A 13816-nucleotide genomic window follows, 5' to 3' on the forward strand; every position below is an offset into this window, starting at 1 on the left:
AGTACTTACTAGGTGCCAAGCACTGTTCTAAGCACCGGGGTAAGTACAAGGTGATCAGGTTGTCCCACGTGGGGCTCACAGTCTTCATCCCCACGGTACAAATGAGATAACTGAGCCACAGAGAAGTGAAGTGACTTGCCCAAGGTCACAAAGCAGACAAGTGGCGGAACCAAGATTAGAACTCAGGTCCTTCTGACTCCCAGGCCCAGGCTCTATCCTCTTAGCCACATCACTTCGTGCAATGTGACATTCCACAACCATTATATTTCCAAAGGACCTGAAACCACGATAAAAGATTTAATCTAACAAACTATATCTTAGGAAGAGGGCTATTATTTGTAGCCCGTCTTCTGCTCAGAGCTAATTCAATTAAACCCCACCTAACAAGCCGCCTAGTTATCTTAAAAATCAAAACCAATCGGCTCCTATCTTGTTTTTCCTTTCTAATAATACCAGTCTGTGTTAATTCCTTTTTCTTGGAATTATTAAAAACACATAAGCTATTTGCTAAGCACTCGATATGTTTCAAGCACTGTTTTAAACACTGGGTCAGATACAAGCTAATCAGGTCGGGCACAGTCGCTAGTCCACATGGGGCTCACGGTCTAAGTAGGAGGGAGAGCGGGTTTCGTATTCTCATTTTACAGTTGAGGCACAGAGAAGTAAAGTGACTTGCCCAAGATCCCACAACAGGTTAATGGCAGAGCCGGCAGGAGACCGTAGATCCTCTGACTCTCTGACCTGTGTTCTTCCCACACGGCCATGCCGCTTCCCAAATCAACACATTAATTATTATTAAAAAATAGTAAATACAAGCTAAATAATTCACTAAAATTGTCCCTATTTCGAGACAACTAAAGAAAAAAAAAGCACAGTCTGCATTGGAGAAATGAACTAGAACAGGAAAAAAGAAGACAAAAATGTGTCGTGTCAGAAGCTGAAATCAGTGTTCCTTGCTAATAAAAAAGAGTAATAATAATTTCCAGATCTTGGAATGCTTTTTTAGGGGAATTGTAATTAGTGGCTAGAGATGAAAATTTCGATGACAATAGAGTTTTTCAAAATTGCAAATGTCAATTTTGATTAAAATCCTCTGAAACAACTGTCAGGGTTTTTTTTTTCCCCTCGCACAAGGTACAAACTTTTATGCTGTCAGAAGAGACAGCTTCAAAAGCATTTCCCATTGCAAATGTCTACATGAAAGTGGAGCATATGCATAATTAGTAAGTGTCTTTGGAAATCCTTCACTAACACCATTATTTGCTGCATAATAAGCAAGGACAATGATTCTCTGTTTATGGAAATGCAAATAGAATCACCAATTTAGAACTTTTCTTCACAAAGAATTTGCCATCCTCCCAAATCTGGACTGGTTTCATTATCTTTTTTTTTTTTTTAATAAGAGGCTTCTAGCCCAACGTCTTGCAAAAATTCTGTCTAAAGCAAAACAGCGACGTTGTTACTCTTCACCAAAAGCCAAAGAGAATAAAGGTTTAGTGGCAAGGCAAGGATTCGCTCCTTTCCTGACTACCAACAGCAGCCTAATGTCTACTGTCTGTACGCTTGCTGTGGACAGGGAATGTATCTGTTTACTGTTATACTATACTCTCTGAAATGCTTAGTACAGTGCTCTGCACACATTAAGCGTGCTTTGTTCGGTGCTCTGCACACAGTAAGCACTCAGTAAATACGACTGCACGAATAAATACGATTGAATGAATAAGCGTTTATCGCCAACCACAAGAAATCAGAGGTCAAAGATGGAGCCTGAAAGACATTAGGCCGCGCCCTCCGAAATCAGCAGTGGTCGTAATGACATTTACTGAACACCTACTGGGTGCACGCCCTGTACTAAACGCTTGGGAAGTTACAACAGAACCTTGGGTACGCTCCCCGTTCACGAGGAACTTGACTCCACAGTTAATTATACCTTTTAGTGACGTAGAGATGGTTTTCTCTAGGCTTAGTATAGGGCTTCTTCAGTCGGAGGTCACGGGTTCGACTCCCGGCTCTGCCACTTGTCAGCTGTGCGACTGTGGGCAAGTCACTTCACTTCTCTGGGCCTCAGTGACCTCATATGTAAAATGGGGATGAAGACTGTGAGCCCCACGTGGGACAACCTGATGACCCTGTATCTAACCCAGCGCTCAGAACAGTGCTCTGCACATAGTAAGCGCTTAACAAATACCAACATTATTATTCCCAGTGCTTCCTTTGCTTCAAGCACACAGCTCTTCATTATGGCCACAGGATGGTAAGTTTCTTGACACCTACCCCTTGCCCTCATCTTCCATCACGGTTTACAGGGCTCTGCACGTTCCGCGGACCGAATAAATACTATTCACTGATTTGTTCTTATTAAGGGTGAGAAGGGATGGGAGTCTTAGAGTGGTTTGGCTGGAATTTCAAACCGATTTGTAAGCTCAGGCTACGGATACTCAGTATTTACGGTGAGAACAAGAAATCACTTGTTAAGCAGAATTTGTATTCTAGCCCAGGGTGGATGAACCCAACAGTAAGATTTAATATTTTTTCTAGGTATAAAACCATGCTCTCACACAGACTTAAAAACCGAGGCAAAAAGTCTGAGGAAGTAAAGTGAGAGTAAACAAAGGCAGGGATAACAGTGCGGGGGATGCCATCCGTGGCTCCAGAAAAGCAGTACGGCCTAATGGCTAGAGCTCGGGCATGGGAGTCAGGAGGACCTGGGTTCTAATCCCCGCTCTGTCACCTGTCTGCTGTGTGACCTTGGAAAAGTCACTTCACGTCCTCTGTGCCTCAGTAACCTCATCTGTAAAATGGGTATTGAGACTGGGAGCCCCATATGGGACATGGACTGTAACCAACCTGATTACCTTCTATCTACCCCAGTGCTTAGAACTGTGCCTGGCACACAGTAAGCTTTGAACACATACCGTTAAAGATGAACTACCTGTCTGCCTGCTATCCAGAGAACAAAACCAGGCAGAGCATAACGAAACAAGAAATACATCTGGAGATGCCTTTTAGAGGGTAAAATAAGAATAAGAACTGTGGTATTTGTTAAGCACTTATTATGTGTCGAGCACTGTACTGAGCAATGATTCAGGATAATCAGGTCCCTCATGGGGCTCACAGTGTAGAGAAGCCGCGCGGCTCAGAGGAAAGAGCCCGGGCTTGGGAGTCAGAGGTCCTGGGTTCGAATCCCGACTCTGCCCCTTGTCAGCTCTGTGACTGTGGGCAAGTCACTCTACTTCTCGGGGCCTCAGTTCCCTCATCTGTAAAATGGGGGTGAAGACTGTGAGCCTCACGTGGGACAACCCCCTGTATCTACCCCAGCGCTTAGAACAGTGCTCTGCACGTAGTAAGCGCTTAACAAATACCAACATTATTATTAAGTAGGAGGGAGAAGAAGTATTGAATCCCCATTTTGCAGATGAAGGCACAGAGAAGTTAAGTGACTTCCCCGAGGTCACACAGTAGACAGATGTCAGAGCGAGGACTAGAACCCAGATCCTCTGACTCCCAGGCCTGTGTTTTTCTACTAGACCACGCTGGTTCTCTCAAAGAATTATTGAAGGCACGCCCTCTATCTAGTTGGGGATGGCTTTCTTGACTTCCACCTCTAATTCACATCCACTGTCACAAATGAGGAGATTTTCACTATTTCCCAGGAGACTGTTTGATGACAGAAACTCCATTTGCAGAGCTTCAAGGTCACAGGCTCGAAAGGTTTCCCTCGATTCTTCTATATTATCCCCCAAAATCTGTCTCGCATCGAATCATTCCTCTGCCTTTGGGACTCGATACTAACCGCGCATTTCTGATTTGTAGTCTCCTTATAACCTGAGTGACGGCTTTGCTTGCTCACACATTTATCCTCGGTGCTCAAGGACATAATTCACTTTTCCCTCTCCTCCCAGCATCTTTCACAGTCTTAGGACTTCCAATCTACCTAAACCTTTTTCTCAGTCGAAGCCAGAATCTGATCTATTCAGACTATTCCATTTATAGGAGAGAGATCGATCACCGAGTTGCGAGTAGTTTGCCATTACGGCCATAAACAGAAGCAGGAACGGGGCGAGGAGCCTATCCCCAAATTCCCAGCCAATCATCATATGGGACATCAGCGAGTCGATCGGAGCACTTCTTTTCTTCCCTTCTTTTCTACATCTGGGAAAGGGAGATGGGTTTGTTGAGAGGAATACCGGTCCTGATGTTGTGCGCAAAGTTAAGCCTTTCCCACCAGAAGACCAGAGAAGCAGCGTGGCCTATAGGACATGAGCCCGGGAGTTGGAAGGAACTGGGTTCTAATCCCAGTTCTTCCACTTGTCTGCTGTGTGACCCTGGGCGAGTCCCCTAACCCCTCTGTGCCCCAGTTACCTCATTTGTAAAATGGGGATTTAGACCGTGAGTCCCATGTGCGACAGGGACGGTGTCCAACACGATTATCTCGTGTCTTTCCATCACTTAATGCAGTGCCTGGCACCTGGAAAGCTTTTAACAAATACAGTTTAAAAAAAAAAAAAAGACATGCTGCCCCGGCCTTTTTGGGGGTTTTTTTGGTCAGGAAGTGTGTTCTCTCCCTCCTTAATAATAATGATAATAATAATGTTGGTATTTGTTAAGCGCTCACTGTGTGCAGAGCACTGTTCTAAGCGCTGGGGGAGATACAGGGATATCGGGTTGTCCCACGTGAGGCTCACAGTCTTCATCCCCATTTTACAGATGAGGTAACTGAGGCACAGAGAAGTGAAGTGACTCGCCCACGGTCACACAGCTGACAAGTGGCAGAGTCGGGATTCGATCCCATGACCTCTGACTCCCAAGCCCCGGGCTCTTTCCACTGAGCCACGCTGCTTCTTAAGAATTTGGGATCGAGGTAACTTTGGTGGACCAGGGCCCACGGCAAGCATGACTAACCTTGGGCATAGTCACCACCAAGTGGCCAGTGGTCTGCGATCTTTGCGCCGAGCTGCAGTCCGGTTTCACCTCTGAAGGCAGCACAATCTGAAATGGCTAAAAATAACTCGGAGAAGTAATGCTCAGTGAGGCACGGATCACACCAACAACATCTATCTTCGGGCTTCGCTGCCAAATCCCAAATATTTAAAGGCTTTAAAAAATTTGCGACCCGCTATAAAATACGCAGAAATTGCTATCACTGAATGTCCCTCAGTGGTGCCCGTTATATTGCCTTCTGAGAAATCAATACTCATTCTAAATCTGACTACGTCTGTTAGTTAGACTCAGTTACCACAGACTCGCATCGATGGCTGTGAAAAATTACTCCAGTCGGGAGATTGTAAAATGACGCTTGCTTAAAATTGTAAATTTAATTGAGCCGGAAGAATTAAAATTGTAAACTTAATTGAGATGGAATGATTTTATTTCAGAGACGACTTCAGAAATCACTTTATGAACAACGGATGCGCTAGCTGTCTCACAGATACTAACCCAGTGTGGGTTAGAAAAATCTACCAGGCAGCAAAATTTCTAGCCGCTTTTCCCACTGAATATGAGTCACCAATCGGGCTGCCAGATTTTCTGCTTTAAGAAGCAGAGATAGAAAGCTCAGCTTCAATTGTCCTCTGATCCTGGCAGGATTAGGAGTAGGAAGGGAAAGTATTCGTAGGTCACACAGGTGTGGGATCTTCACATAACATAATCCTTGAGTTATGAGAGAACAGACTGTATAAAGGACACCGGCGCCATTTTAATCAGCAACATGACGTTATTAGAGTAGTGATGTTTTCTACTGAGCACCCTCGGGTACAACGTACTGTGCTAAGCGCAAAAAAAAAGGAGTTTCCATTCTATCGGGGGAGCCCGGCATAAAAGTAAAGACAACTGGAGTACTCAAGTACAAACTGAATAAACATATGTACACAACGGTTGCGGATGAGCAAAAAGAAATCTAAGAGTGCTGTAAGTGGCTGGTGGATTAGGACAGTTCAGAGGGACGGGGACGGAATTTGCTATATAGAAAGGACACAGGGATGGATTTCCAGGAATATGGCACCCTAAGAGAGGCAAACAAGGCCACTCTAACACTGTCTTGATCCTGAGTTGGGTATTTGGGACTCCATATTCTTAAAAAAAAAAAAAAGGAAAGGCAAAAACAAGAGATGGTCCAGAGAAGAACGATTAGAGGGTTGGAAAGTTGCTCCTATCAAGAAAGTTCATGGGTTCGAATCCCGGCTCCGCCGCTTGCCAGCTGTGTGACTTTGGGCAAGTCACTTCACTTCTCTGTGCCTCAGTTACCTCATCCGTAAAACGGGGATTAAAACTGTGAGCCCCACGTGGGACGACCTGATCACCTTGTATCCCCCCCCAGCGCTTAGAACAGTGATTTGCACATAGTAAGCGCTTAACCAATACCACCACTATTATTAAAAGAATTGCTTTAGCTCAGGCACTGACCTTACCCTTCACCAGGACCCGGATGAAGGTGGGTTGTACATCAACATCAATTAGAGAGGTGTCCAGATACCTTTAGAATTAAACACAGGAAAAGATGCAGTTTAAGTAAAAAAAAGGAATTCTAGATAGAGAAGCTGTTTGACCCAGAAGGCAGAGGATAGGCCTGGGAGTCGGGGGACCTGGGTTCTAATCTCCGCTCCGCCACGCGTCTGCTCGGTGACCTTGGGCAAATCACTTCACTTCTCTGTGCCTCAGTTACACCCTCTATAAACAGGGATGAAGACTACGAGTCCCACGTGGGACACGGACTCTTTCCAACCCGATTAGCTTGTATTTATCCCCGCACTTAGTAAAGTGCCTAATACACAGTAAGCGCTTAACAAATACCATTTAAAGAAAAAGAAGGAAAAAAAACACGTCATGAAGCCACTCGGGGTGTCACAAATTGAATTAAGTCCCAATTCATCCATGTTGGTGGCCGGGAACCTACCTCAGAATACACATAATACTTTTCCTTCGCCCTGGATCCGCTAATGGAACTCTGGGTCCCTCTGTGCCTAAATACTGTGAGTAGGACATAAGTCACCCAAAATGTTGCCTTGTCAAATAGTGGGAGAGACTAAGAAATAGAGGATGGAGTGCACTTTGCAGGCACTCAGTAACAACTATTACTATTATTCACGATCATTACTATTATCATTATTTGTAATTTTCTTTATTTGCCTTTCGTGTGTGTCGGACCACGTTCAGACGATACACTCGAAGGTGTTGTGGGTTTGGTCTCTCCACACTTGACTCGGCTGCTGCCCTGGCCTTTCCTCAGCAAAACGTTTTCCGATTGGAATTCTCATTTTAAAGTTCTCCCTTTACCCTCCCCCCCACCAAGATGGGGTGGCACCTTTCCTAAGGGCTGGGTTTATACAAGGCCCAAGCTCAGAAAGCCACGTGCGAAGCCACTGCAACCAGAGCCAGGAATAGAGAGTACGAGTCCGGATTCATGCATTCAATCGTATTTATCGAGTGTAAGAGCCCTCTGTCTCCTGAATTACGGATCGTGGAATTGAGGGTCAATTTCACCCCCCCCCCCGCTGGGCTTTGGCAAACTAGGCCAGGGATGATGATGATGATGAAAATAGCAATCATCATAATAATAACTAATGTATCTGTTAAGCACATACTATGTGTAATGAATTGTACTAAGCGCTGGAGTAGATATAAGATAATCAGATCGCACATGGGGTGGGGCTGACAGCCTAAGTAGGAAGGAGAACAGGTATTGAATCCCCATTTTGCAGATGAGGGAACCGAGACGCGGAGAAGCAGAGCGACTTGCCCACGGTCACACGGCAGGCGAGTGGTAGAGTCGGAATTAGAACCCGGGTCCTCGGACTCCCAGGCCCAGGTTCTTTCCTCTGGGGTAACCCGGAGTGCGCCCGCTGCGTATTTTCTTCCGTGTTTGACCGTAATGAAATCAACAAAAGCGTATTTCTAAATGAAATCAAATTTGACAGATTCTCACTCATGGCAATAATTACCCCGGGTGGCTATCAAAGGAAGTAATGGAAGGTCTTTACCTATAAACGGCAAGATCCAGGATGAGCTGGTTGTTTTCTTCATCGTCGAGCAGAGAGAAATCAAGCCTAGAAACGATGAGAGGAATAAACGCGGTTCAGAACAGATAACGTAACATCAGAGTGAACGGCTGCGATAACTTCCAGCGAATCTAGCCTCTGGAACAGGTCCTCTTGAGCGGGTTTTGGGGGGTTCCCTAGATGCTGGCACAACCGGTGATGTGGGAACTGGGGTCGCGCCCGGTAACCTGGCAGAGCGGGCAGTCGGCCAACGCCGGGCAGCGCGGGGACCAGTTTATATCACTGTAGAACGAGAGACATCTGGTGGCTGAAATTTCCTGGGTTTCCATCCATTTAAACCCCATCGAAGAAAACTTCACGGACTCCGTGTTGTGTTCAAGAGGGTATGTCAGAGCCAGGTTTACCACGACCAGAGCCTCTTCTAGTCCCGGTAGGAGGTGGTGGTTGACGGGTAGAGTTTTCTCTACTAGCCAGCTCAATTTCAAGCAGTACAGAGTCTCTCTGTATTCAGTTGGTCCAGCTTCATGTGATGGAAGAGCACAATACATTGTATATACCTTAAGACCGACTGCGGTAATTTCTACTCGGGGTAACTACTAGGCCCTGCCTGGTTCTCTCCAGGATCTGGTGGGCAAATACGACTGAGGAATCCTGACCTGGCCCCATCCTGTCTCAAGACCATGACCGACCAAACCGGCTGCCAAGACAGACACCTAGATAAGGAGAAGCAAAGGAGAAAGGAGGAGAACTGGCTGTAAATGGCGGTTTGACCAGACAAAATGGAGTCCGGGCCTGAAGGCCCATCAGGTTCCGCCTCCTGGTGTTCTACCGCTCCTAGGGACTCCAGACCGTAGGCTCGCTGTGAGCGGGAACATGTCTACCCACTCTGTTCTATTGTATTCTCCCAAGTACCCAGTACAGTGCCCTGCACACAGTAAATCCTCAATAAATAAGATTGATTAATTAAGCAATCACCTTCAAAGCCATTCGGGGGCTTGCCCCAGTCCCCTCTAGACTGTGAGCTCACTGTGGGCAGGAATGTGTCCGTTGGCTGTTAGATCGTACTCTCCTACTCGCTTAGTGCAGTGCTTCGCACACAGTAAGCGCTCGATAAATACGATCGAATGATGACGACGATGTTGGTATTTGTTAAGCGCTTACTATGTGCCGAGCACTGTTCGAAGCGCTGGGGTAGACACAAGGGAATCAGGTTGTCCCACGTGGGGCTCACAGTCTTCATCCCCATTTTGCAGATGAGGTCACTGAGGCACCGAGAAGTGAAGTGACTTGCCCAAAGTCACACAGCTGACAGGTGGCAGAGCCGGGATTCGAACCCATGATCTCTGACTCCAAAGCCCGTGCTCTTTCCACTGAGCCAGCCGCTTCTCACTGAATGAATGAAAGTCAGGATGGAGGTAATAATGCGGACACAGTGAACGGAATTCCCTGAAAGAAGAGGGACAAACCTAAGTGTCTTTCTACAGGAGGTTCAAAGGACTAAGACCCACACATATCCTGGGGAAGTTCGAGAAAGTTGAACCTCACATTCTTTAATGACTGAAATTATGGTACATGTTTTGCTCCGGAGAGTGGAGTAAAATGATGGCATTTTTTAGAGTGGTCTTATTAAGAATTGTCAGACTGATTCATTGCAAAGCAAAGCTGTAACTACAAACAAATCAAGATTGCAAGTCCTAACAATTTGACTTTTTCAGGTTACCGAGGCTGTTGTTTACCACATACTTGGGCTCGTTTATATTCAGGACCCGTCCCTCTGCAGTAATCAAAGTCTTCGGTGGCTTCTGTTTCTTCTTTTTCTCACTAAAAATGAGAACCGGGGAAATCACAGATCCTTATCGCAGCTGAAGTTAGGGTACAAAAAAATACATTTTTGGGGAAAACAGTTAAAGATAAATGAAATGCAGATCTCCAAACGTGATTCGACACGCTGAGCCGTTTGAGAGGACAGTCTTCTTGAGGGTCTTCGGATCGACAATGGGCATTGTAAATTTCTCAATGAAAGCTACATTAAAAAAAAAAATCAGGGCTTCGAAATTGTTAAAATCCCTCCACGGCTAGGTCATTTGGGCCAAACAATTTCATTTTAAGGAAAACTAGGCTTTTCGGTTTGGCTCTGCTTCGATCTCTCCTGGAACCAAAGACCATTTAAAGTGGAACTGCGACTCCCATGGCCTTGATCTAGCGATCTTGGGGCCAGGAAGTCATTTCTGATATTTGGCCAAAAAACAATGTCATATGTCAGAGTAGCTCTTAAATTGAATTGATCACCTCGGTAATATAGTTCCTAATCAGATACTAAGGACACACAAACATTAACCCGGAAGGAACAATGTGCTGCCTGTCCTTTATCAACCTAAATATGGACTTCAGAGGAAATTACAGATCAGTCAACTTCCCTTTGAACAAACATCCATCCATAGTTATCTTCAGGAATAAATCTCATTTGACCCATCTCATTCTCTTACAGAACAGGACAGTTAATTTGCCTTCCACGGGGGGGGGAAACGTACCGTATCTCATCTTTAGTTAGTCTTTTTCAGGAGCAATTTCCCGAGGCTTCCTATCAACCCCCCAAATCCTAAAACTTGGTATCAACCCGAATCGAGTGTGAGCCACCGAAACAGCATAAAGCATCTCAATTAAACAATCTTGGTGGGTTTTGAGCGCTTTATCCCAGAGTGTCCCCTCTGGCCCCTGGGGAGGGGCCACCCTTGAGAGGGATGGGTGGGGGTGTGGAGGTGTACGGGGAATTGCTGCTTCAGCCCACTTCTATTCATTCAATCGCATTTATTGAGCGCTTACTGTGTGCAAAGCACTGTACTAAGGGAGCACTGTACTGAGCGCTTGGGAGATTACAATTTAACAACCAACAGACACGTTCCTGCCCACACGAGCTCACTTTCATGAATGAACGTGGCAAGATCTGACTGAAGAATGCCAGCTGCTTCCAGCTGTGCTTGCCCCAGCACCAGTCGGTTTCCCTACTTCACTCGAACTGCATCTGTGACGTTTCCAGTTAGGCGTTTCAAGCAGAAACTCCTCACCGGCGGATTCAAGGCCCTCAATCAGCTCTCTCCTCTTTACTCGTCCTCGCTCCTCTCCCACTACGACCCGACCCGTACGCTTCGCTTCTCTAAAACTCTCCACCGCTTGTCTGCTGTGTGAGCTTGGGCAAGTCACTTCGCTTCTCTGTGCCTCATCTGTAAAATGGGGATTGGGATTGTGAGCCCCACGTGGGACAAGGAACTGTGTGAAACCCGATTTTCTTGTATCCACCTCAAACGCTTAGTATGGTGCCCGGGACACCTTTGCCCTTGGAGAAGCAGCGTGGCTCAGTGGAAAGAGCTCGGGCTTTGGAGTCAGAGGTCAGGGGTTCGAATCCCGGCTCGGCCACTTGTCAGCTGTGGGACTTCGGGCAAGTCACAACTTCTCGGTGCCTCAGTTACCTCGTCTGTAAAATGGGGATGAAGACTGTGAGCCCCACGTGGGACGACCTGATTCCCCTGTGTCTACCCCAGCGCTTAGAACAGTGCTCTGCACGTAGTAAGCGCTTAACAAATACCAACATTATTATTATATGGTGCTTAACAAATACCACGATCATTTTTAGTAGTAGTAACTTCATAATAGTGAGGCCTTAAAAGCAAACCAACTACGAAGAAAACCATCTGGCAGCAGGTTAAAACTGGCTTTCTTTTTCCACGTTCCATTCAGATTCTCCACACATATAAATGGGTCCAGAGATAACGCCACGATTACTTGCTGACCCCATTCTGCACAGAAATCAAAATCTACTGAACAGTGATTCAGTTCCCCCTTAAAGATGACGCATTAAAGAAGTTTCCGGAGAGATCTGCCGGGGGGACAGATATGACCGATCATTTTCATCCGTGACTTGAGGGGTGGTTCACCGGCTTTAAGATTGACCCTAAATTGACAGATGGCCGGGAGGCTACTATAAAGGTTGAGCAAATAGAGAAAGGAGCAGGGCCAACGATAATCGGTTGAAGTACAGGTGAGTGCACTTTGGGGAAATAAGTCAAAAGGCAGAAATACGAATAAAGACTATAAACAGAACCCGGTGACTGGGGGAAAGAATACAAGATTGTAGGACGAGCTTCGGTTCCGGGAGATCTGGCAAAATGGCACTACGGTACCTCGGATTTTTCTTGGACTTCCGTTCTTCCTCCATATACCGGTGCGTTTCTAGTCTAGACTCGGGAGTATACAAAGTAGGTGTTTCCCAGAAGTCTTGGCTCTTCTCAATTTTCCCTCCTTCTTCCCGGATTTTCTTTTCTAATACTGGCGACGACTCCCGGTCTTCGCTATTCCCAAGAGAACAGTGACCAGAGGAGAGGAAGAACACAACATATGAGACATTCCGCGGCATTTGGGAAAGGTCTTCCTGAATTCCGTTCACCTTAAACAACTGGAACACACTCCCCAATCTTTTCCTGTCCTGTTTCAGTGAAAGCTGTACAGAGATCTTGGTGCTCTCTCTAGGCTGTAAGATCGTTGAGGGCAGAGAACGTGTTTACCAACAACGTTGTACTCACCCAAGTGTTTAGTTACAGTAGGCTGCACCCAGTAAGCGCTCTATAAATATCATCGATTGTTCCCTGCACTTCTCCTGACTCGGGGTGCAAGGATCCTGTCTTCTGTTCCACCCTGCAGAACGAAGCCACACTGCAATTCCAGGATCTTATAATCCACAGCCAGTCCCAGAGGCCTCTGGCTAGGACCCTACCTGCAGTATGGCCTAGCGGGTGGAGCACAAGCCTGGGCCTCAGAAGAACCCGGGTTCAAATATCGGCTCTGCCGCTTGTTTTCTGTGTGACCTACAGCAGGTCACTTAATTTCTCCGTGCCTCAGTTACCTGTGTGACCTGAGAAAATTATTTCAATAACCCCTGGGGCCTCAATCTCCTCATCTGTAAAATGGGGAGAAGATATAGATCGTGAGCCCCGAGTGCTACAGTGACTACGTTTGATCTCGTGAACATGTACCTCCCCCGATGTTCAGCATAAGGTAAGCCCTTTAAAAATGCCAACATCATTATCATTTAGTCTCACGAGGAAAACATCCTTGCACCCATTCCAATGTCCAAATAATAGTATGTTATAAAAGTAGATTTGATTTTATATGAAAAAAATGATGTATATGATTGCAAATTAAATGAATCCCCAGATTTTGGATCTTCTGATAATAGCAGGTGACAGAGAGGAAGTAAGGAGAGAGGATGCGATCAAACACGCTCCCTATGGGAGAAATGAACACCAGTTCCGGGTTCCAAGCCATTGCAAGGTTATGTGGAACACGGGAAGTTCACACCAAAATATAGCCAGGGAGATGACCCTCCCCAAACTGAAAAGGAGTCCCGAAATCAGGTGGAAAAGACAAAGGCAAATAGCAGTTTCCGGAGAACGTTGTTGATAACCGCAAGCCACCTTTGGTCAGAGTCAGGAATGCTTCTGCTCTCATTTCGGTTTTCTTTCTCTCGCTCTTTTCTCCGAGCCTCTTCTCTTTCTTGCATTCTTCTGAGGCTGTAAGCCTTTTCCTGCTCTCTGATTCGCCGCTCCACCACTGGGTAGTTCTGCAGCGCTTGAATTCTCTCGGAGCGTTCAATTTCTTTTCCGTCCAACCACTAAACCAAAAGACAAAGCCAAACGAATGAAAATGAAAGGCCTGCTTGCAGTGAAATTCAGTTTCATACTCAACCTCAGCACTCACGCGTATTCAATCATGTATTTGGGTTACTCTGCAAATCCATACCTGTTTCCTCCACTACAGTGGAAACTCCT

The 13816-nt window shown here is 46.0% G+C and overlaps 1 protein-coding gene across 10 annotated transcripts in view; it reads right to left on the bottom strand.

Moving 5' to 3' along the window:
* The window catches only part of DNAAF11 (dynein axonemal assembly factor 11), a 28512-nt gene that overhangs the window by 4522 nt on the left and 10174 nt on the right, over positions 1 to 13816 (bottom strand). For 5 of the 10 annotated variants that reach the window (XM_029062469.2, XM_029062462.2, XM_007661020.3 and 2 more), the window contains 6 exons: positions 13463 to 13659; positions 12173 to 12340; positions 9738 to 9815; positions 7977 to 8042; positions 6403 to 6472; positions 4903 to 4998 (listed from right to left, as the gene is read on the bottom strand). In XM_029062469.2, coding sequence (XP_028918302.1) covers positions 4903 to 4998; positions 6403 to 6472; positions 7977 to 8042; positions 9738 to 9815; positions 12173 to 12340; positions 13463 to 13659 — 675 coding nt within the window. The remainder of the gene's footprint in view (positions 1 to 4902; positions 4999 to 6402; positions 6473 to 7976; positions 8043 to 9737; positions 9816 to 12172; positions 12341 to 13462; positions 13660 to 13816) is intronic. The other 5 variants (XM_029062471.2, XM_039911681.1, XM_039911680.1 and 2 more) reach the window with 2 other exon arrangements.

Source organism: Ornithorhynchus anatinus, chromosome 4 (genome assembly GCF_004115215.2).
Source record: "Ornithorhynchus anatinus isolate Pmale09 chromosome 4, mOrnAna1.pri.v4, whole genome shotgun sequence".
NCBI lineage: Eukaryota > Metazoa > Chordata > Mammalia > Monotremata > Ornithorhynchidae > Ornithorhynchus > Ornithorhynchus anatinus.